This window comes from Anomalospiza imberbis, chromosome Z (assembly GCF_031753505.1).
Source record: "Anomalospiza imberbis isolate Cuckoo-Finch-1a 21T00152 chromosome Z, ASM3175350v1, whole genome shotgun sequence".
Classification (NCBI taxonomy): Eukaryota; Metazoa; Chordata; class Aves; order Passeriformes; family Viduidae; genus Anomalospiza; species Anomalospiza imberbis.
Genome location: NC_089721.1, coordinates 73,622,403 through 73,645,345, shown reverse-complemented (window position 1 = coordinate 73,645,345; position 22,943 = coordinate 73,622,403). Strand labels below are relative to the sequence as shown.

Genomic DNA, 22,943 nt, shown 5'->3' with positions numbered 1-22,943 from the left:
ACAAGGACTGGAGCACTGGGCTCAGGTGTCCATCCCAGAACTCCTTCAAGACAAGCACCTCCTGCACCTGTGGCACCTTCCCATGAGGAATTCAGAGAGCAGCAGTGACCACGGATCATGAATTTTACAGGTACTGTGTAAATATTATTTCATTAACAAAAGTAATACAAAGAACTTTACTGGGGACAAAATTATTACCAAGGTCAGGTTTTTACAATCCCTTGTGCAGTCACAGTTTTGTCTGTACAGGCTGGTGTGGAGAGCACCGAACAGTGAAGGCAGGCAGACACAGCCACACAGAAACGCAGGGTTTATTTCCAGGTGTTTGGGAACAGACACCCCGACAGCTCCATGCGAGATCCCACGTGCAAAGTTCAACTCTGAGCGCAGTGCAGCGGCACAAGCTCTCCAGGCTGTGGGGTGGGACACCCTTCAGTGGAGCCCCAGGTGTTCACTTGTGCTATTCCCAGGAATTTATTGCTTCAGGAAGAATCAGAAAGTTGCGAGGCAGCTGCAGGCTCCAGGCCTCACTGACAATGGGATTTAAAGCTGCCGCTTCTGAGAACACTCCCAACTTTTCCACAAAAAAACAATACAGAAGTCCCCCTGCACTGATATTCCACATTAAAATTTTTTTAAAAAACACTTCAAAAGTCCAGTTAAGTGTTTATCTGCTCATATTAGTTCCTAGTTAGTCTCACTGCGCAAAGAGATGCTTTATTCCAAAACACTGTAACAATTCAAAAATGTGGATGTGCTCCGGGAAACACGAAATGAAAAAAACCCAAGCCTTGTTAAAAAGCAAAACACTAGAAATGCAATGAAGATGAAACAGTGTTACTTAATAAAGCAACACAATAAAATATTAAAAGCACAAAATACTGCATTTTATTGATGTTTGTGAGTGTTTATGCAGCTCAATGCTGTTAGTCCCCAATATGAAATTTAAAACAAAACACAGCATATCCCCCTGCTTTAAAAAGTGTTATTTTAATGCTTAAAAAATATCAAGAGCCAGAAGTATGACCATTAAGTACACCCTATAACCAAATACTAACATTTTAAAGGAATTAATCCAACCATCTCCTGTGTTTCTGCATTGCTCAGATGGTCAAGGTGCAAACGAAACGCTGACAGGGCAGGTGCAGAGAACCCTCTGTCTCACCTGAGCAGAAAGAACTCACTGTAGCCTGGACCCAGCCCCTGCTTGGCTGAGCAGCATTTACCATCAGCAGAAATGCTCTGAAAGCTTATTTTAAAACTTAAGTATGCTGAGCACAGTTCGTGTGCACCTTTGGCAAGGAAGAAAGGAGACTGCAGGCAGTGTTAAGTGACAGTGGCACCAGAGAAGAGGAAATTAAAAGAGATTTACATGACTCACATGGAAAACGACAAATTTCTGCTCGTGTGTACGTTGCCACATTTTAAAAATTAAATTTACATTAGCTTTTTTTAAAAGTAAGGGGAAAAGTACTTTTATGACACTAGCTTAAGTGGATTTTACAGACTGTGAGCCAGCTGTGCCCTGGCAGCCAGGAGGGCCAGTCACACCCTGGGGGTGTCAGGTGAGGGAGGGATTGTCCTGCTCTGCTCTGCACTGGGGCAGCCTCAGCCCAAGTGCTGGGGGCAGTTTGAGCACTGTCACACAGCAGACATTAGGCTGTTAGAGACTGTCCACGGGAGGTCACGAGGCTGCTGAGGGGTCTGGAGAGGAAGCTTTTCGAAGAGCAGCGGAGGGCACTTGGTTTGCTCAGCCTGGAGGAGAGGATGCCGAGGTCAGGCCTCGCCAGGATCTTCCTGAGGAGCAGCAGAAGGGCAGGTACAAATCTCCTCACTCTCGTGACCAGTGAGAAAACGGCTGCAGCTGAATCAGGGCAGGTTTAGGTTGGCTGTCAGGAAAGGTTTTTCACCCAAGGGGTGGTCTGGCACTGAACAAACTCCCCAGGGACAGGGTCACAACCCCAGGTCTGCCTCAGGTGAAGAAGTGTCAGGCAAAGATGGGATTGTTGGGGTATCCTCTGCAAGGCCAGGAGCAGGACACAGTGACCCTGAGGGGTCCCTTCCAACTGAGCATACTCTATGAATCTGGGCAATGTGGCAAAGGAGGACTGCTCCTGGCCTAGGAGCCATTTGATCCAGGGACAGGTCCACAGCTGCGAAGGGAAGTCACTCAGTGCGCAGGGCAGGAAACTGAAGCCTGGAGATAAGAGAAAAAGACAACGTGCTCACGCCGTAAGGGGCACCAGGTGGACTCTGGGCATCTGGGAACAGCGAGATGCTGCCTTAAGTGGCAAAAAAAGCCATCACAAATTCCCTCTCCTTCAAAACAACAGACAAAGACAAGCTCTGTTCAAACTTCTGCGTATATAGAATTGTAACATAGGAGATACAAACTGGTTAAAATACTGCTAGGAATAGCACAAACAAGAGACAGTACTTCACTTACCACTTAATACTCGTTTCTACAGAAAAAAAAAAAAAACAGCCAAATATCCAGATCTTGCTGTATTAAAGTTATATGTACACCTGGCAGTCCAAAAGTTTCTTGTCTGGGATTTAATTTAAGCACCGTGATTACACAGCGTCCTTTACTACAAAACAGCCAAACATACATTCATAATTCTAGAACTATTGTCGTAAGTAGCGTATTTTAAAGCATTATGTCAGACAGGTGCAGCCTAAGCTGTTTTTCTCTTTTAAAGGTAAGGGGTCTGCAACTCCATCCTCACGTAATGCAGTAACTCATGTTACAGTAATCATTTAAATGCTTCCACTGTTACAAAATGCTTTAGAGAGAAGAAAAAAACGAAAAAGAAAAGCGCACGTCAGTTTCTGGTTCTCAAACCGTGCTATTTCAGGAGACCCCCGTGCTGTCGCCCCTCTGCCCTGCAAAGGGGGTCTTTGCCGCGGGGGGTCGCATCCCCACCCCCGCCGTGGGGGTCACATCCCCATCCCGCCGCGCGGCTCCCGGCGGCGACACCCGCGAGGTAGGTACCAGATATCCCCAATGGCAGAGCCAAGACTGTGTTTGGCACCGTGGCACGCCGGTGTGCGCGCGCCTGCCCGCCGCGGCGTCCCCGCCGGCAGCGGGGCTCCTCCGCGCCGGGGTGGCAGCTTACAGCAAGCTGCTGGGCAGGTTGCTGCTCTGCCACCTAAGGCAGGTGGTCTTAGAGTGTTTGTAGAGGTGGCTGGACTGGCTGAAGCGCTTGCCGCACTTGAGGCAGGCGTAGGGCTTCTCCCCCGTGTGCACACGGATGTGCTTCTTGCAGTCCGTGAGCGTCAGGAAGGTCTTGCAGCAGATCTTGCAGGCGTACTTGCGCGCGCCCTCCACCACCAGCACGTTGTGCTCCGACAGAGCCTTCTTGCACTTGGACAGCACGTCCGCCGAGGCGCGGGTCAGCTGCGGCGGGCCCGGCTGCGACAGGTGCCCGCCCTCGAAGGAAGTGCTCCCGTTCATCATCAGCTGCGACCCCGATGAGCTCTCCTGCAGCTGCGAGCCCCGCACGGAGGTCACCACGGGCATCTTGGGGGCGATGCGGCGGTAGCCAGGAAAGCCACCGGCTCCGCCTCTCACTGAGCCCATCATGGCCCGAGACAGCGAGTGCAAGCCCAGGCCTGAGCGTGGGAAATCCATGCCGAACTGCTCCGCTGCTCGGTAGCCGGAGGTCTGCACACACGGCAGACCCATCACATCCTGCATGGGCCTCACGAAGTGGGAGTCCGTGGGCTCGCTGAACGGGTTCTCCACGTGCGAGACGGCAGCAGATGAGTGGCCACCGGCAGGCCCCGACTCCGGGCTCATCAGGTAAGAGGCATCATTGTCCATCCTGCAGTCGCTGGTGGTGTTGGGAATGTTGTCGTCGTTGTTTTGGCTGGTGCCAAAGCCACCTCCCCTGCTTTTATTCAAAAAATTTGAAATGCTGAAAGAAGACTTGTGCTCCAGGTTGTTGGACACCTCCATGATGTGGATGTCTCCCACCCTGTCGGTGCTGGACTGAGGGTCCGAGAAGCTGCGGTCGCTGCTCTCGGGACTCAGCTCTATCTTCTCTGCGCTCACCACTCCTCCTTCCACCTCCACCGACTCGCTGCCCTCCGCCTGCGAGGTGACGTCGCTCACCTCGTCCTGAGGCTCTGGGGAGCTCAGGGGCTCAGACTTCACCACCACCCTCATGTGGTCCTTCTCATTCAGGCTGACGTCTGGATTTTCACATGGGAAGTTGCTCTTCTCAGCAGCAGCCTCCTGGTCGAAGGTGGTTTCCACTTGCGTGGCCTGGGACGCCATTGACATCTGGGAGATGTTCCCCTCGCCATTGTCTGACTGGCTGGGCACTTGGGCATCCTCCTGAGCACCAAAGGACTGGTCGAATATGATCGCGTTGTCCTCCTGGTTATCGGCAACCGCGTCGGCCTTGGAGTTGTCCACGATCTTCAGCGAGTCCGGAGAGAAGAAATCCTCCCGTGAGTGGACGACGGGCTGCCCGCTCTCGGCGGCCACGTCGGCCACGGGCTCGTCCATGGCGGGCCGGATGCGCTGGCGGGCGCGCTCCTCGGAGGACTGCTTGCGCTTGTGCAGGCGGCGGATGGGGAAGGCAGCACGCTGCTCCAGCCCGCCCCGCAGCGCCGGGCCCAGCGTGCCGGGCGGCTCCTCGGCGCCCTGCGAGGAGCCCAGCGCCGAGCTGACGATGCTGAGCCCCAGCTGCTGCAGCATGAAGGAGCGCTGCAGCCGCGCGCTCTGCTCCTGCGCGCGCTCACTGGGCGGCGACAGCGGCAGCGTCCGCGTCGTCAGGTAGTGCTTGCAGGCCTTCACCACGGAGTTGAGGTGCAGGTGCGACGCGGCCAGCAGCACGTCCATCACGTTGCTCTCGCCCAGCATGAGCGTGGACGTGTACATCATGTCGATGAGCGCAGCGAAGGCCTCGGCCGTCACCACCTCGCTGTCCAGCTGGATCATGTTCATGCTCTGGTCGCCCTCAGCCACGGTGAAGAGCGCGCGGAAGTGCGTGCTGCAGGCGGCCAGCACCGAGCGGTGCGCCTTGAAGTGCCGGTTGCCCACCACGATGACGCAGTCGCACAGCTGCCCGTGCAGCCGCTGGTAGTTGAGCTGCTGGAAGACCTGCTCAAAGTGCCCTGGGAAATCCATGATCCTGCAAAACACAAGAGAACCACCGTGTGTGCCACCGGGCTGGCCAGGGCTGGAGCAGCTCAGCTGTGAGCAAAGCGTGAGCGAACGGGGGCTGTCCAGCCTGCGGAGAAGGCTGCAGGCTGACCTCACCGTGGCCTCCCAGTTCTGAAGGGCTACAGTGAAGGTGGGACAAGACTGTTTATGAGAGTCTGCAGTGAAGGAGAAAAGGGGCTGGGTTCAAATTGAAAGACAGCAGCAGAAGATGGGGTTCTTCTCTGTGAGGGTGGGCAGGCCCTGGCACAGGTGCCCAGAGCAGCTGTGGCTGCCCCTGGATCCATGGCAGTGCCCAAGGCCAGGCTGGACAGGGCTGGGAGCACCTGGGACAGTGGGAGCTGTCCCTGCTGTGGCAGGGGGTGGAACAAGACAAGGTGCCCTCCCAACCCAAACTGCTGCATGCTCTCACGGCTGAAGGGCTGGTCATGCTGCAGTGAACCTGGCAGTGAGGACAAGAGTTGACAGCTGAAAGACAGGCAAACAGTAACTGCTCTGAGTGTGCCACCACCACGTGGGCATAGGAGCAAAGCCAGCAGTCTGGAGGACAAGGAGGAGCAGTGAAAATCCAGGTTCTGCCTCAGAGATGACCTCAGCACCACCCATGTCACAGGCAGCTGTGCTGGAAACCGGACAGCGTGGGTCACCTCACACCCACGAGTAAAACATTTACTGCAGGTTTGTAAAGCAGTCTGATTGCAACAACAGCCTGCTGCCCCTCTGACACGCTGCTGACACACGTGGGTGACCTTCCACACGTCGCAGGGACATTCTTCTTTAAGATTTTTCATAGAGGAGCACAGACAGAAAGAAAGAGAAAACAATTTCTATTTCTGCTCATTGTTTTTCCCATGTGGAATGTGTTTGGAGAATTGTTTACCTGGAGTGATTGCTTGGTTGGGTTCTGGTGAGGATTGTTTGAGCCTGGTGGCCAATCAGATCCACCTGTGGCTGCACTCTCAGAGAGGATCACGAGTTGGGAGTTAGTTAGATATGGTAGTTAGAAAAGCAGGTTTGTAGTTTTAGTATCTCCTTTAAACAGTATATTAATGCATTATAGCATAGTTATAATAAAGAAACCATTCAGCCCTCTGAGCTGGAGTCACACACCAGCATTTCTCCCCACCGGGTTCACCTGGGTTTACAATATCCACAGGAGCACCGGGGCTGCTGGCAAAACAAGGCACTGCCCAGGGAGCCCGGCAGGCAGCAGCCGGGGGCTTCCTTCCCTAATTCTCACCACCAAACGTCAGTGCTGTCTTAGCAGATCAGTCCCAGGGCCACGGGGGTGAGCCTCGGCAGTGTCTCGAGCTCTCCCCGCGAGGTGTGAGGCCCAGTGAGCAGAGAGGCTGCAGGCCCCAGGCACACACACGAGTTCTGTGCTACGTTTGTGGTCTGCACCAGACCACAAAGCAGCCCAGAGGAAAGGGCACGTGGCCAGAATCACACTTTTGAGGAGGGATCAAATGGAAGGCCATCCTCAAACATGGACGTGTTTGCTGCTTTCCCCTCCCTGCCCACCGCTGCCTTTGCTGGCAGCTCGCCACGGACTGTCCTCGGAATCCCAGCGTGTCCTTGGACGGAGTCAGAATAGGGAGATCCCTCACCAGCTATCACCCGGCACACTCAGCACGGGAAAACTGAGTAATTTAAAGCCTCTGAGAAGTCCGGAACACTGCCCGGCATTGGATACCTGGGCTCTCCTGCCGGACGGTGCTCTTCCCAAGACACTGCCTGATTTCCCCGGTTTTTCCCTTTGCGCATCACCGGGAACAGCCAGGATGCGTGCCCCTCCCGAAGGAGCACCTGCCTCCCAGCGCTGCATCAGCACCGGCGAAGACGCACCCGGATACTCCGTCCCGTGCCGCACACGGGACAGAAAGGGGAGACCGGAGAGCCCCGGTCCCGCCCGACGCTGGGGTCACCGGTCTCCGCCTCCCCGCCGCCCCCCGCCCCGCTCACCTGCGGTGTCCGTGCGGGAAGGGCCGTGCGAGGCTCGGGATCGGGACTGAGCTCGGGACTGGGACTGGGACTGGGACTGGGACTGGGACTGGGACTGGGCTCGGCCCCGGCCCCGCTCCCGCCGCTCCGGCCCCGCCCGCTCCGCCCCGCCGCGCCGACACAGCGCGTCACTTCCGGCCGCTGGCGGCGCGGGCCCTGCCGGCAGCCAATCGGCGACCTCGTTACTTCCACGCCGCGGCAAGGCCGCACCTCGCCCAATCGCGGCCGAGCTTATTGCCACGACGGGAGGAGGTGGCGGAAGAGGCGGAGGAACGGGAGGAGCGGGACCGGGAGGCACCGGCATCGGAGCGCGCATCCCCGCCGCACCGCGGCTCAGCCACTCGCAATGGCCACCGCCACCTGGCGCTACCGCGGGGACCCCGAGGCGGAGCGGCCGGCGGCGCTCGGTGAGCGACACCGGGCCGGGGGCGTGGGGCGGGTCACGGGCCCCGCTCGGGGATCGCGGACGGCCCCGGATCTCACGAGCTTCCTCTCCCGCAGTGCGGTTCGCCAACGGGAGGCTGGAGCGGCCCGACTCGCTGCGCTTCACCGCGTACCGGAACCGGGACACGGCGCACCCGCGGAAGAGGCACCGCAGGATCGTGGTGAGGGCCCGCCCGCGGCGGCGGGGCGGCTCCCGGCGTCGCAGGAGCACTGGGATATAGCGGTAGTGACACACAGTGGGGCAATGGCCGGATAACGGGCTGAAAGGGACAGATGCTGTTAACTGCCCCCGTGGGAGCGGGGCCGGGCCCGGACCCGGGCGCTCCCGGAGCTCCCGGCTGTGATCCCGCCCAGCAGCTCCTGCGGAGCGCTGCCACCCCGCTTGCCCCCGGGGCCGTGGCCTCAGCAGCTCCCTCCCGCCGGAGCGAGAAACTCCTCCCCGGCAGGGTGGGCAGGCCCTGGCACAGGGTGCCCAGAGCAGCTGGGGCTGCCCCTGGATCCCTGGCAGTGCCCAAGGCCAGGCTGGACACTGGGGCTGGGAGCAGCCTGGGGCAGTGGGAGATGTCCCTGCCGTGGCAGGGCTGGCACTGGATGGTCTTTAAGGGCTCCTTCCAGCCCAAACCAGTCTGGGATTGTGTGAAAAGCTGTGCTGAGCTTTGCAGCAGATTAGTTTTAAACAATCAGAGTTTTTCCAAGCACGTTGCACAGGGATGTGCTCTGGGTGCCAGGAATGTCTCTGGCACTGATGTGGACAGTGCAGGGTGGAGCTGGCAGAGCAGGGACGAGCTGAGCCACTGGGAGCTGCTTCCCAGCTGCTGGGGTGCATCTGACAGTGAAACCCGCCGTGCTCTGCTCACACTGGGAAATCTTCACCCGAGGTGTCTTGGTTCAGCTCAGGTACATCACAAGGGGGACTCTCAGTGAGGAGGGGACTGGGGGTACAACCAGAAGGTGCTTTCTGATGCTGCTGTTAATCTTTACACCCACTCCACTCAAAGAACAAACGACTTTCCATCCCAGGTCGCTGGGGGAAATTCACTGCAGCAGAGCAGAAAAACCAACACATTCTCATGATGCAGATGTGTTTGGGGGGCTGGGGCACTCCTGGCAGTGCTGGCTCTGGCTTTTCAGTCGGTGGATTGCAGGCACTTGACAACACTGCGGCTTAAATGAATCCCTGGAAGCACATTTTAAACTGAGGTGCTGGGGGAGACCAGGCGCTGTGCAGGTCTGCTGTGCTGATCCCCTCTGAGTGCAGAGCAGAGGCTCGGGGGTCCCTCAGCCCTCTCCAAGGAGCTCTCCTGCTTTCCCAAGGAGCTCTACTGGGTTCCCTCAGCCCTCTCCAAGGAGCTCTCCTGCTTTCCCAAGGAGCTCTCCTGGGTTCCCTCAGCCCTTCCCAAGGAGCTCTCCTGCTTTCCCAAGGAGCTCTCCTGGGTTCCCTCAGCCCTCTCCAAGGAGCTCTCCTGGGTTCCCTCAGCCCTTCCCAAGGAGCTCTCCTGGTTTCCCAGGTCTCGGAGACGGAGCGGCTCTGCTACGTGGGGCACAACTTCGGCAGCCAGGTGATGAAGTGCAACTCCCTGTGCAGGTAAGGGGCAGGAGCGAGGAGCAGGGGGCTGCTCACCCAGAGCTCCTGCCCCCTGCCCTGCCTCAGGGCTCCCTCCATGGGGCTCGGGGTTTGGGCAGGGAGCTCTGGCTGTCCGTGCACAGCCGTGGAAGCTGTGATGTGTAAATCACAGACCGGTTTGAAAACGCCTTGTCAGCTCTGGGGTGAGGGTGTGGAGTAGTGTAGCAGCAGGATGGAGCTCTGTTACTAAGGAACTAGGATGGAGAAATTGCCTTTATCAGCAGCTGGTCAGCGCTGAAGGGGCCATCGTTGTGGGGCTGAGATGTTCTGCAATTCTGCACAAGGACCTGGCTTCCCTCCTGCACAGCCTGTCAGGACATGCCCACAGCAGCCTCTGTTCTGTCTGAGCACTGACCCCAGGAGAGATGCACCCTCAGATGGAGCAGTGTCCAGTCTGAGAGGCTGCAGCTGAAAAACGAGCACCGAGTGTTTGTTAGTGCTTGGGTTTGGAGAGATAAATGCCGTTTAACAAATGTGTGTGGTACAGGTGTTAATTCAGTATTGTTCATGGACACACCTAAGTGCTCCTACCTCTGAGCACTGGTGAACTGGTGGTTCTGGGGGCTGAAGTGCTGCTTGCCTGCACCTCTGGAGATCCTGAGCTCTGGGAGGAAATTGGGAAATTTGACTGTTGTTCAAGCTATGGCCATCAAGTCCTGGGGTAGCAAAAAAAGGCAAAGGAAAACAGCAGAATTCTGGCACCTACACTTTACCAAATTCAGTTGTTTTTAAGACTTCTGCATTTACTTAGAGTATCAAGTCTTTCCATTTTTATATGCACACATGCCTTGGGGATAACTTGGTTTATCATAGTGCTGTATGGGCAAGGCAGGAGAGCTGCCTTGGAGACTGATAGTAAAAGAGTTTTAAAATCATGGGGATTTGGGGAGTTAGAAGGAAAGTTAGGCTTGGTAGGCCCTGGGAAAGTATAGGCCTTGTGCTTGCTAGAGCTGCACCTGTGTGACCAGTATGTGATAAATGATGGAATTGTTAGATGTGATGATTGTTTGGTAGTTAAATATAATTACTGTTTAATTGTAAGAATAATCATGGGAAACTGTGGTCAGGGGCTTGAGAGAGATCACGATAAATTAATGCTTGAATAAAGTGAATGTATACAATAGAACAATGTAAGTTTAATAATTAATATGTAAGTTACATAAAGATAGACTATAAAATACGTTCAGCTCCAGAGCCACGTGGGAGTCAGATTTGGGTCTGCACCCCCGATTCCCAGAGCTCTGCAATAAAAGCACCTGCACGGAATCATATCCCGTGAAGATGTGTGCTCCTGAATGCTAACAAGACCACTGTGTAATTTAAATGATTTCCACTGCTCTGCCTCTCGCTGATCAGCTGCCCCCGTTCTCCCCAGGTACTTTGTTGGAGTGCTGGACAGGAGCTCTGGGCAGATGGAGGTCTACAATGCTGAGATATTCAACATGCAGCCGCTGCTCTCAGGTGGGAGGTGTGGGAGTCACGGCTGCTCGGTGGCTGTGTCCTTGTTCCTGCCTCGCTCCTGTGGCAGGGAGCAAGGACAGCTCCTGCACTTGTGCGTGCTGGGACAGGGGAGCACAGCGGGCCCAGGCTGGGGGTTCAGCAGGGAGTGTGGAGGGTGGGAGTCACTCACAGGGTGTCCCTGCTCAAGTGCAGCCTTGTCTGGGTGCATTCTGCTGAGGGTGGCTGAGACCCAGCAGGAATTGGATCCCTGAATAACAAAAAACCCACAGGTTTTATCCAGCAGGACTGCTTTTTGTCACTGAACCCAGGATAAGAACCCAAAAGATCACATCTTTTGGTGGCTGATTTTTGCCCTGTGCAGCAGGACGTGGGCTGGGCCATAGCCCATGTATTGCACCCATGGGCACTGAAGAAGAAGCCTTTTTTTCCTGGGTTCTCATATTTGGTGTGTCCTGTAATGAGCCAGGTGACATGGAGGAGATACTGTGGCAAGTCTGTCAGTCACAGAGCTAAAGGAGCTCCCGTCCTGGCTGCTTCTGCCCAAGCACACTGACTTTTGTTGTTTTGTAGATAACATGATACCTGACGACACAAAGGAGTATCAGAGCAAATCCTACAGGGAGAAGGTAAAGTTGGAAGCTGTGTCACGTCCTGCTGGGACAGTCCAGCTGACGGGGCAGATGTTCGTCTTGAGCCTGGGAGGTTTGGTGTCCTGCAGGGTAAACCTGTGCAGGGCCAGCATTCTCCCAGTGTCCAGGAGGCAGCACAGGCATTGCCTGGCTCAGGAGCACTTTCCTGATTTTCCTGGTTTCCTGGCTTTCCTGGTTATTTTAGGCTGGTCACCACCCCAGTGACCTCCCGCCCCTCGCAGACCAGCGCATCCTGCGGGTTTTGCCACGGGAGGAGTTTGAAGTGTCTGTGGAAGGAGCAGCGGGGTTTGTGTTCTCCTGGGTGCACAGGGTGTTCCAGTGTGTGTTTCTGCCTTGTGCAGATGGATTTGTGCATTGAGGCCTTCGGAACCAGCAAGCAGAAGCGAGCCCTGAGCTCTCGCCGCATGAACGCTGTGGGCAGCGACATCGTGAGCACAGCTGTGACAAAAGCAGCTGCAAACGTTATAGATACCAGGGGAGTGACAGGTGAGAGCATTCTGTTTCAGGGTGTAAACAGGACACCCTGAAGTGCCTTTTTCTGCCTGCCCACGCCAAGAGTGGCAGGAAGAAGAGGGGTTTTCTTTAAGTGATGAGGAAGTAGCTGGTTCAACAGCTGAGATGGGTACATGTAAGGAACTGCTTCCTTCTGGTCCTGCTGGACTTGGTGTTGGAGTTACCTGAATGAGGGGTCCCTGTGACATCAGTGTCCATCCTGCCTGCTTTGGAAGCTCCTGGGGGATGGGTGTTCACTGGCATAAAGGCAGTGCCTTCAGCTGGTCTGAGCTCTGTGGCATGGCTGTGGAAAAGGCACCTTCTTGCCTCAGAGAGTGGTGCAGCCTTGGGACACATAACAGCACAGTGTGGTGTCACCATCCCTGCAGGCTTCCAAGTTGTGGCAGGAGAGAGCTGGGGCTGCCCTGACTGTGGACATCTGGGCGGAAGGATAGACAAGACCCCTCCAGAGCACTTCTGGGATCCTGAGAGTGTCACTGGCATGAACACGAGAGATGTCTGTTGACTAGGCCCCACCACCTTTTGTTCCAGCGTGGATATTGAGTGTGCTCTCAGAGCTGCTTTGGGTGTCACCAGAACGCAGGTGCCAAAACCGTGCTCTGCCCACATCTTGGTGCCCTTCTTTCCTAGATGTTTCTCTAGTCTGGACTGGCGTTTCTAGATTTTTATGACCATAAGGTTCTTGATAGAGGGTGTAAATGTCTAAAACTCCAGTTGTGACTACAATAGTGTTAACCCATTTGAGTAAACTTGCTTCTAAGGGAAGGATTTGGGTTATGTTGCTGTTCTCTGCAATTTGGTTATCATGATTCAAATGCTTCTGTCCCTGTTCCCTCCCAAGCTCTGATGCAGGACGTGGCCCAGGATGACGTGCAGAACATCTCTGCCTTCCTCCCGCCGTGCCACGAGGACGCCGACGGGCCGGAGCACGTGTACAGGTTTGAGGACAGTATCTTTTCTGTGCCTCTGTGGTTTCAGTCTCCGTGAAGCCATCTGGTGTGTTGGGGGCGAGTTGAGCCTTTGCCCCTCACAGGCCAAGAGCTGGCAGCAAGGTAATGCTGCCTTGGGGTTTTGGGGCCTGCAGTGCCATGTCCTGCCTCTTTCCTGTGGAGAGCAGGATGCTCTGCCTCCTGGTGGGCAGCATCCCACGGGAATGTCGCTGAGCTCAGCTTGCAGAAGTGAGCTGTGGGTGTGCCACAGTTTGTCAGAGGCCTTAGTTCCTGGACAGGGTCCATCCCCTTGCCCTGCCCACTTGTCAAGTGAGTGTGGACAGAACTTGCCCTACCCAGGGAAGAGGAAGGGAGAGGCCAGGCTTGTTCTTTTCCTTAAAATCCTGCCAGTCCTGTCTCCTGCCGAGTACGAGGCACTGCGGGTGCCAGCGGCTGCCCTGGCCAACGTCACCGCGGAGGAGATGGCCAAGAGAGCAGAGGAGAGAAGGTAAGGCCACTGCCAGTGGCCACGTCCTGGCTGAAGGCCACTAGGGCTGCTGCTGCCAGTGCCACGGCTCAGGGGCACTGGGAGGACATGGGATCCAGGCGTGGCAGAGCAGCCCCTGCCTCGGAGAGTGTGGGGGACACTTGAGTACACAGCAGCAAGGGGCAGCTGAACTCCCCCTCTCTCTCCTGCAGCCTCTGCTCCTTTGTTTTGGAGGAGCTGAAGTTCCTGCCCACTGATGAGAAGAGTAGGGACCACAAAGCCCGATGCCTCTGGTTCCTGGACACGCTCATCAAGTTCAGTCAGCAGAAAGTGATCAAGAAGAAGCGTAAGAGAGTTTTCAGCTCATAAACACATACTTTTGGGAATGTCTTCGTCATCCTTTGCTCGTCAGCTGAGTGTGTGGGTCGTACCTCTGCCATACTCAGGGTCCTGCTTTTGAAACAGCACCACACAAAACATTTTGGTTGAGATTTTCCAGACTTGCCATCTTCCTTAGAACTTGTGTGCCTTTGTCAGTCCTTGGCAGGGCTGAGGGAGGAGGAAGTGGCAAGCCTGGCTCTAAATATCTTCCTGCATTGCTGGAGACACAGCAGTCACCCATAGGACTTGTCTAAGGAGAATGTGGGAATGACTGGACTTGGTGATAGCAGGGACTTGTTAGTGTGCTCTCAGCTTTAACAGTATTTTGTGGCAAAAGAAATACATGCATAGGAGTGTGTGCATTTTTGATGCATAGTATGGAACTGGGAGACTGCTTTTACTGAGAAAATAAAAGCTGTTGGGATTCTCACAGGCCTGAAAAATTCAGAGACCTAGAAATCAAGCACCAAGGTTCGTTTTAGGTTTGTTTTGTTCCTGGGAAGAGGCAATAAATGGTGGGACTCCTGGGGCTGGACTCAATGATCCCTGTAGGTCCCTGTCCCCGTGGGTATTCTGATGTTCCATGCTGAGTGTCAGGATGATGCTTGTGCTGCTGTGGTGGGTGGGCAGTGCAAGGTAGGGTGTGTGTTCCTCATTCCATTGCAAAGCCCTTTTATGCCCTAGATCCAATGGGTCCTGAATGCCCACACATCATCAGCAAGAAACTCATGAAGAATTTCACCTCGCTGACCTACAACAATGGCAGGTAAGGGATGGTGTCTGCTGCTCTCGAGGCACAGGTGTGACAGAGCTCAGCGTGAGGGGCCACAGACATACCATCAGGAAGCCCCTTAGACTCCACATCTCACAGTTCTCCCTCTTGCCACACAGCATCCAGAATTTGATCTCTGCATCCATGAAGGCTAAAATCACCGCATACGTCATTGCCTTGGCTTTGCACATTAACAACTTCCAGACGGATCTCACCGTCCTGCAGAACGACATGAAGCTCTCAGAGAGCAGGTGAGCCATCCTGTTCCTTCACACCTGCTGGGATCCTCCTACAGAAAGACCCTGGGAGAGCTCTGGAATGTCTCTGGACATGGGGAGGGCTTTAATTTTCCAGGGAGGGATAGGCAGTTGTCTGTGGGTGCAGGACCTGCATTTCCCAGGAATCACCTGGCAGCTGCAGCTCTGCTCCAGCTGTGCTCCTGTCCCTGGCCCTACAGAGTTGATTGGATCATTTGGCTTTCTGGCCAAAACTTCAGGTATTACTGGGTCTTACCAGAGCCCTTGGTCACTGCTTGGTTTTCAAGCTTCCTCATCGGTTTTGATGCCACCACTTACTTTGCCCACAGTTATCCTCTATTCTTTGATCAGAAATGGTGAGTTTAGTGGGTTTAAGAGCAGTCTGCTGTTAGTTTCCATCCATTTTCCTTCTTTCTTTCTGGGACTAAGCTTTGCCAGGAGTCCTGTTGGCTTTGGCAGTTGATGCTCGGGATTGGGTTGTGCTGCCCTGCCGCTGGGAAGGCGGGGCCTCAGGTGCTGTGGGGAAAAGCATGGAGGGGGCTGGGACCTGCTGGAAAAGCCAGCAGCACCCTGTGCAGCACCCAGCAGCACACTGTCTCTGCCTTGCAGCGATGATGCTCCCAGCTGCTGCCCCCATGGCACCCCTGTGCACAGAGGCACTTCGGGCCCCTCCCGAGGGCTGTGGGCCCCTGCAGGGTCGCGCACGGGGGGCTGAGCCCCCCTGGTGGCATTTCTCCTGTTTTCCAGGATCCTGGACATCGCCAAGGCCCTGCGGCTCAGGGTATCCAAGGCCAAGGGGGCGCCAGGGCTGGACAGTGACCAGAACCACAAGCTGGGCACTCTGTCCCTGCCCTTGCCCACGCAGAAGGCACCAGAGGGACAGCGAAAGCGCAAGAAAATGAACTGAGAAGCCCAGGGGGTCGGGGAGGAGACACAGCTCCTCCCTCAGAATGTCATGGGGATGCCTTCATCTGCTGAGCTTGGGTCCAGCATTAGCCCTCACTCAGCTGAAACCCAGGCTGAGGGTTTCACCTCATTAAAATGCTGCTTTTTTTCTATTTATATAGAAAAAGCTTTAATAAAACCTTTTTTTTTTTCTTTTTAGTTTGTCTGGGTGGGTGTGAAGTGGAGGTTGTGCTGGAGCACAAGGGAACAGTTTGAGGTTCATGGTTCAAGGTCAGAAGTAAGGAGACAAAGAGTGTGACTTACATACACCTTTCTGTTTCTCTGGAGTGTCAGTGTAATTCTGTGTTCAAAAATGGTAAAGATGTTCACAGTTTTTGTCACTTTTCCTATCCAGGCTATTTTCCTGGGGGAGCGGGAGTTCTGTGATTTGGAGCTGGTATTACCTTCACAGAGAGCAATGAGTATGAGTCCACAGCTGTCACTTCCCAGCCCTTTGGAGAGACACTTCAGTCTGGTTCCTCTGAATTGTCACTCCTGGGTGATCAGCCTCACGGGAGCTGTTTACTGAGTAAGGCTGTGGGAGTCAGGAGGGCTTGTGAGAAACAGCATCACCACCAAACGTGCGTGGAACAGGAGCATGGAATGCCAGAGGACATAATCTCTCTGGGATGTTACTGCTTCAGACGGTAATTTGGGTTTGGTGTGTCCTCTTGGGGTTTATGTATCTCCTGACACGCCTCAAAGAACCACTTCTCACACCTGTCATTAACAGTGGCACAAACATCCGTGTTCTGGGGAGGGGACCGCTGCTGCTGTGGGAATTGCAGGCTCCAGGTCCTCAGTAGGGCTGGTTGAGGTTGGAAGGTACTTCAGAGGTCTTTTTGTCCACTCCCTCTCCCTTGCTCCAAGCAGGGCCACCATAGCCAGGTGCCCAGCTCTGTCCAGGTGACTTTGGAGTGTCTGGTTACAAGAACTCCACAAATTCACAGTGAAGCAGTGTTTCCTGATGTTTCCTTTGCTCCTTGTGCTCGTGGCCTCTGGCCTGTCCCTGGGCACCTTCCCTGCAGGTCTTTATAGCCATGGTCAAGGTTCCCCTGAGCCTTCCCTGCTCCAGGCTGAGTTGCCCTGGTTACCTCCACTGTTCCTTGTAGCAGTGATGCCCCAGCCCCTTCAGCATCTTCCCGGGCTCCCCAGTGTGCCCGTGTCTGCAACTGAGGAGCCCAGAGCTGGGCATGGCACCCCAGGCCGAGCACAGGAGGAGCATGAGCTCGGTTCCGATTCTGCCCAGACACTGCTGGCCGCTGCCACAGGGGCATTTCTGCTGGACAAACGCACCAGTCGTGTCCATCCCTGACCTCCCAGCACCAACAGGGACCGCCGCTGACGCAGCAGCTGCAAAGTGAGCAATTCCCAGGTGCACGGTGCTGCCGGCTCCAGGGGGAGGGTTTCTCCAGGCTGGGCAGCCCGGCGTGCTGGGGTCCTGCCAGGAGCACTTTCCCTGCACTGCTGCCTTTTCCCTAACCTGGAAGTGAAATTTGAGGCAATTTCATTAAGGAGGTAATATATAAAAGGGGATCTTTATTTGGGGCAGTTATGGAAAGATGTCCACCCTCAAGGGATGAATACAGTTTTTGTAAGTTTAGCAAATTAGCGTAATTGACAACACCAATTAGGAGGACAAGAGGTGATGGAATTCCCCCCCAGGGCAGGCCCCTTCTCTGGAGCCCTCCCTCAGCACTGGCTGTACTTTGTCCATGAAATGGATCTCCAGGAGTTGCTCTCAGCCTTGGTAGCCAGGAAGAACCAAGACAGCACAGGGGCTTTGTACCCCTGGGGCTTGGAGCCCTGGAATTTGTTTTGTCTTTCTGCCTAGGGAAAGGGCATGGAAAATGGGTGACACAGCTACAAATGTATGTGTGAAGAATACAGAGAACATAGAAAAAAAAAGGCAAAATCCAAAATGGCATTGTAATGAAAAAAGTTCCTGATACTCCCAGGCAGGGCCTTCCTAGTTCCCATGGCAACACTGAAACAACTACTAACTCTAGCTGAGTACCAATATTGAAGTGTTAATTAGCTAATTGCTCTGTTTTTTTTTTCTCTAAACTAGCTGGATATAACTAGCCTCCCACCCCCATGCTGCCATTCTGGGACTAAAATGCAAATAAAAAAACCCTTGGGATCATGGGAGTGTTTTTAGGGGATAAAGACACCCCTAAATAAAGAACTAAACACAGTAGCGGGGGCTAGACAAATGCCCTAGCTGAGGAAGAGGGAAACAAATCCCCTGATTGACTTTTGCCTGTCATCTTCACCTATGAAAGACAAGAGTAGAGTAGGCTGTGGGAAGCGGAGACAGACAGAACTTTCTGCTGCTGCCACAAAGGAATGAGAGGGGACAGCTCTTGTTCTGGACTCCAGCAACAGACTCTGCATGTCTCCTTCCTTTCGGCTACCTGGGAAAGCTGCAACAGCGGGGGCGAGCTCCGTCCGGGCCTCCTGCCCAGCTGATCTTTTTAATAAAGAGCTGAACATTAATAAAGGCATTAGCCATGTTCATTTCAGCATCACTATGGACCTGCTTGCTTGTAAATTACCCCAGCAGCTGCCTCAGTGGGAAAGAGGGAGATATAAGCAGCTGTTTTCCCAGCAATCTGATTTCAGTGAAGTGCTGCTGAAGTTGGTGTGAGGAGGGCCCCGTGCCTGAGCTGTCAGCTTCCACGCATGGCTCGCAGAAGATGCTCCCGTGTCTGTGGCAGCCCCTGCCCAGCTGCTGGGGGAGCAGGGGCCCGTCCGGGCAGCAGCCACCACTCGGGACCCCAGGGTCTCCTCTTGGTGTGAGTGAGGCCGTGCCGGGGCTGGTCAGAACCCACGGCGGGCAGAGGGTATTAGGTGTATATGGGATAATTCATGCGTATAAAAACATTATATATATATATATCTTATACATGTATTGGTAAGAAACACTCTTTTAAAAGATTTTTAAGCGCACAAGTCGGGTGTCGGGGATTGCCTCAGTGTGGAAACCACCTGGAGAAGAGGAGGGAGAACCTCATTTACCAATGAATGAACGTGGCCAGCCCGGAGATGGGTCGTTCCCCAAGGTGATCCCAGGAACGATGAATATCTGATAAATATCTGGGACTGAGATAGCCGGAGCCACCGGAGATACATCTCGGGGAGATACATCTCAATACCGGATTCGGGAACGATCATGGGTGCTCATCACTCCCTGGACATGGTTTTGTTCAGCTCACATGGTTTTGTTCAGCTCGTCGCAGAGAAAGAACTCCACAGGAATACGTGCAGTCCTGAAAGGAAGAAAAGGGACTCTGCCTTGGGCAGGAAAAATCGTATAAAAACCGCTCAGGCAGACAGGGGTGTGAACACAGGGGATCCTCTGCTGCAGCGGTCAGACCTGTGTCTCACCCAGCGCCGATCCTGGGCTCGCCACTGACCCGTTTTGATTGGATTGTGGCTATCTCGGACTGAATTTCAGTCGCGTAATAAAAATCTATTTTTATTAAATATTAAATTTGGCTCGACTAATTTTTACTAATAACAAGGAGAAGGAGGGGAAAGGGGGGAAGGAGGGACGCCCCACACTGGGCTGGGGCCAGAGCAGCCACAGAAACGCTGCCAGGGCTCACCCTCCAAGAGGGAACGGGGCAGAGCAGGGCGGGCACACGACACCGTGCCAGGGTGTTCCAAAACCCAGGTGCAACAGAAATGGTTGGGAAATTGAGACTGAATGTCCTGCTTTTCTGAAAACACCGCTTTCTCTGATTTTACAGCCAACAGCTCTAAGGGACTGCAGGTTCTGGGCAACAGAGCATGAGTGTGCAAAAGGAGACTGGGACTGCCCAAAAGCTGCTTGAAAGGAGCCGGGTTTGGAATTCTGACTGAGAAGCTGTGGGACTGGGGTGCTCAGAGTGCTCTGTTTCACCCACCTGACTTTCCTGCTCTGGGCGTCTGGAAGACCAGAGGGGAGCATCATTACCAATCTGGGGGCCCTCATGTCCTGACCTCCTTTCAGCACTCTGAGTCTCACAGTGCCACTGTGTCCTGCCCCACACCCTGCACGAAGACTTATTGCATCACTCCACTCTCTGGAGAGAAGAGTGAGGTCAAGTTTCTAACAAAAAAAAAAAAAATGTGCTGTACACCCAGCCCCTGCTTCAGAGCACAGCCCTGGAGGAGGAACCTGGTGTCTGGAGCCACTGTGGGCAGTGCTGGCTCAGCAGCCTGGGCGAGCTGGGGACAGACAGGACACCTGTCCCTGTTTGGTCACAGGACACCTGTCCCTGTGCTCAGAAACACCTCCCTGGGTCCCCTCTGTGCACAGTGACGTTAAGGCAGGCACCATCACACAGAGCAGGACGCTGTGCTGCACCTGGCACTCAGGGCTAGCTGCAGGCTGATTCACCACCAGCAGCCTAAGGAACAGGCTGAGGAACACAGCTAAGAGCAGGTGGTGTCACCTGTCCTGCCACACAGATCCCCTGGGGCTGCTGTGGGAGCAGCAGGGGCACGCACCAGGACAAGGGCTCGGCTCCCTTGTGGATGTCTAGCCTGGCCTCACAGAGCAGTACACCTTGCTGTCCGTGGTCAGGCTGCCCGAGGACAGGCACGACAACTGGAGGATGTCCTTGCCCAGCACGAGGGCCTGGGGCTGCAGCGTGTGACCAAAGGGAACAGCTGTCCCTTCTGCAGCCCTGTGCACCTGCACCCTCCCGGGCTGCCCAACCGGACTCACTGGCACTGCTCAGCACAATCTGGCTTCCTCAAAGAAAGCAGTTAAATATTTACACAGCAGAGGTGCTCAATATTTTCCAGACAAACAAAATCACATCTTAAATCCACATCTTAAAGCGTTAAGAAACAATTACAAATTGCCTTTGCCTAGCCCACTTTGACAAACAGCAGAGATCAGAAGATAATTAAATCACACTTCCTTTTATTTGCCCATTCCCGACAGCTGCTTCCTTCGGTCTCTCAGCTGCTGGCGGAGCCCAGCGAGGTGTGGCCATGGCCCACGTCCATCGGGCTCGCCCGGCTGCCTGCGAGGCCACGGCCACGCAGCTGGCCCTGGGCTGGGCAGGGACCCGCAGCTCTGGCCAGCTCGGCCGTGCTCCCACTCAGGCTGCAGGTGGGCTCAGCCCACCACTCACAGCCACAGTTCCTGCCGATGGGTACTTCTGCCTCCTACCCCAGCTGGTAATCCCTGCCCAGCAAACTCCCACTGACAGCTGGGCAGGGAATGCTCCCCTTCCTCCCCACCTCCAGAACTTCTGTCTGCAGTCGTTGACTGAGGGTGAAACAGAGACTTTTGGAGTTCACTTAAGTTAACAAAATGAATTAAGCATTTATATTCTAGCTTGTAGAGTTACGTGTTGAATTTTAACTTTTTACTTAAGAAACCTCTGCCATGGTACAAAGGGCATGAGAAAATGCAAATTTCTGAAGTTTCTTGCATAAAGAAAAATACCCAGGGATGCAAAGAACCCACATAAAGAAGCTCCTGTGTCTCCAAGCCCATCAGGACTGTCAGGCGTTCACAGATAAGCACCAAAGGACCGAAAGCCCACGCACAAAGAGGAAAAGTTCAAAAGTTCAGTCATGAGGAAGACCACGATCTTCAGCCTCAGAGACCACCGAGGGGTCCCCATGCACACCGAGGGGTCCCCGTGCGACCACCACGGCAGCCCATGCGTGCCCAGAAGGGCGTGGACCTCTTTAGCATGAGAGGCGAGGCCAGGCGGGGCCAGGGGCTGAATATGCATGGCAGGTTGTGCAATGTGTTGCATATGGAACGCCTTTGGGAATAAAGGTGTGGGTCAGGTGAGGCTTGGGGCACAAGGTTTTGGAGAGCTATCTCACTTGTGCCGGGCGCTGACATACATACCCACTTCACGACTACCCCAGGGTGTGGAGTCTGTTTATTTATTCTGCATATCGCTTCACTGGAATGAAAAATGGGCCCAAACCCTGGGCTGCCCCAACCCTTGGATGGTCCTGCTCTGGGCAGGTGGCTGGAGAGGAACCTCCAAGCCCTCCAGCAGTGCCAGCACTGGGGGTTTTGGCAGTGAGGGTACCCAGCCCTCACCACCACCATCCCGTCTGGCACAGGCACAGGTTTGAGAGCTGTGGGCAACTGCAGGCTGAGATGATGATAGCCTCAGTTCAGTGCCCAGCGTGTGCCCCAGCCAAAAGCCCCTCCTCTCTAACCCCTGACTGAAGCAGGCACCAGCCAGGACTGGCCATGGTGAGGGGCATGGCCAGGGGTGGACACTGCAGCCCCAGCCTCTGCAGCTGGGCTTTCACAGGCTCGAGCGGGCCTGACTAGGTGACTCCAGTGTCACCAGGGACAGCAGGCAGTGCCAGCAACCTGCCTTTCCTCTGGGCTGCTCAGCCACAGGAAAGGAGCTGGGGAGCAGCAGGGACAGGGAAGAGGGCTCACAGCCCTTTGCTGTCCTGTAGGCAGTGCCCAGTGTGGGTCGGGTCCCTACAGGTGCTTCCTTCCAGTTCCACCTGCCCTCAGGAGCAAAGGAGTGCTCTCCCTTCGCAGCCCTGTGGCCAGCTGGCCAAAGCCTGGGCTCCCCTGTCCTGCTGCAGCTCTGGCTCCAGGTGCGTGCGAGGGGCGTGCAGCTGCCTGCTCTGTCACCTGCTGTCCCCCGCGGGCTTCCACAGGGCGCCTGGAGCACAGAGCAGCAGTGGGGCGGGCAGGGCCACCTGTGGGGAGCGCTGGCCACTGCTGGCCGCCTCCACCTCTGCAGCACCTCACCCTGCTCCTCGCGTGCCGGGCAGCAGCTCCAGCCAGTCACAGGGGCCAGCGGTGGCCAGGGCAGCCCCGGGCTGCCGAACTCACCCCCCGCGCCCACCAGAGCCGGCACCGGCCCCTCCAGCCCTGAGCAGGGACAGGCGCCTGCAGGGTCCTGCGTGTCGTAAGCACATTTCTCTCTTTCTCAAGATTTTTCATAGAGGTGCACAGAGAGAAAGAAAGAGAAAACAATTTCTATTTCTGCTCCTTGTTTTTCCCATGTGGAATGTGTTTGGAGAATTGTTTACCTGGGGTGATTGCTTAATTAGAGTCTAGTAAAGATTGTTTGAGCCTGATGGCCAATCAGATCCACCTGTGCCTGGACTCTTGAAAACAGAGTCACAAGTTGTTAGTTAGATATAACAGTATAAAAAGTATGTAGCTTTAATATCTTCCTTTATAGAGTATACTAATGTATTATAGCATAGTTATAATAAAGAAATCATCCAGCCTTCTGAACTAATATTAGACACCATCATTTCTCCCCATTAAGTTCACCTACATTTTACAATACCTGCGCGGTCC

General features: G+C 54.8%; 2 protein-coding genes across 2 annotated transcripts; one reads left to right on the top strand and one right to left on the bottom strand.

Annotated features, from left to right (window-relative positions):
- Positions 1-1,001: 1,001 nt before the first annotated feature.
- On the bottom strand, positions 1,002-7,247 carry ZBTB5 (zinc finger and BTB domain containing 5). Its single transcript, XM_068175616.1, has 2 exons — positions 7,136-7,247; positions 1,002-5,144 (listed from the first exon to the last, which is right to left on the bottom strand). The coding sequence occupies exon 2, from the start codon at positions 5,138-5,140 to the stop codon at positions 3,116-3,118; it is 2,025 nt and encodes a 674-aa protein (XP_068031717.1). The 5' UTR covers positions 5,141-5,144; positions 7,136-7,247; the 3' UTR covers positions 1,002-3,115.
- Positions 7,248-7,449: 202 nt separating this feature from the next.
- On the top strand, positions 7,450-15,787 carry POLR1E (RNA polymerase I subunit E). Its single transcript, XM_068175798.1, has 12 exons — positions 7,450-7,581; positions 7,676-7,779; positions 9,127-9,203; positions 10,618-10,703; positions 11,274-11,329; positions 11,695-11,839; positions 12,708-12,815; positions 13,207-13,303; positions 13,495-13,628; positions 14,348-14,429; positions 14,555-14,686; positions 15,440-15,787. The coding sequence occupies exons 1-12, from the start codon at positions 7,521-7,523 to the stop codon at positions 15,597-15,599; spliced, it is 1,242 nt and encodes a 413-aa protein (XP_068031899.1). The 5' UTR covers positions 7,450-7,520; the 3' UTR covers positions 15,600-15,787.
- The last annotated feature ends 7,156 nt before the right edge of the window (positions 15,788-22,943 follow it).

What these genes read in the sequence shown, in the direction of transcription:
- ZBTB5 (XM_068175616.1), bottom strand. Translation starts at nt 5,140, where the DNA reads ATGGATTTCCCAGGGCACTTTGAGCAGGTCTTCCAGCAGCTCAACTAC.
- POLR1E (XM_068175798.1), top strand. Translation starts at nt 7,521, where the DNA reads ATGGCCACCGCCACCTGGCGCTACCGCGGGGACCCCGAGGCGGAGCGG. An exon ending in CGTGTACAGGTTTGAGGACA is followed by an intron (nt 12,816 to 13,206) that starts GTATCTTTTCTG and finishes AAATCCTGCCAG; the next exon opens with TCCTGTCTCCTGCCGAGTAC. An exon ending in ATGAAGCTCTCAGAGAGCAG is followed by an intron (nt 14,687 to 15,439) that starts GTGAGCCATCCT and finishes CCTGTTTTCCAG; the next exon opens with GATCCTGGACATCGCCAAGG.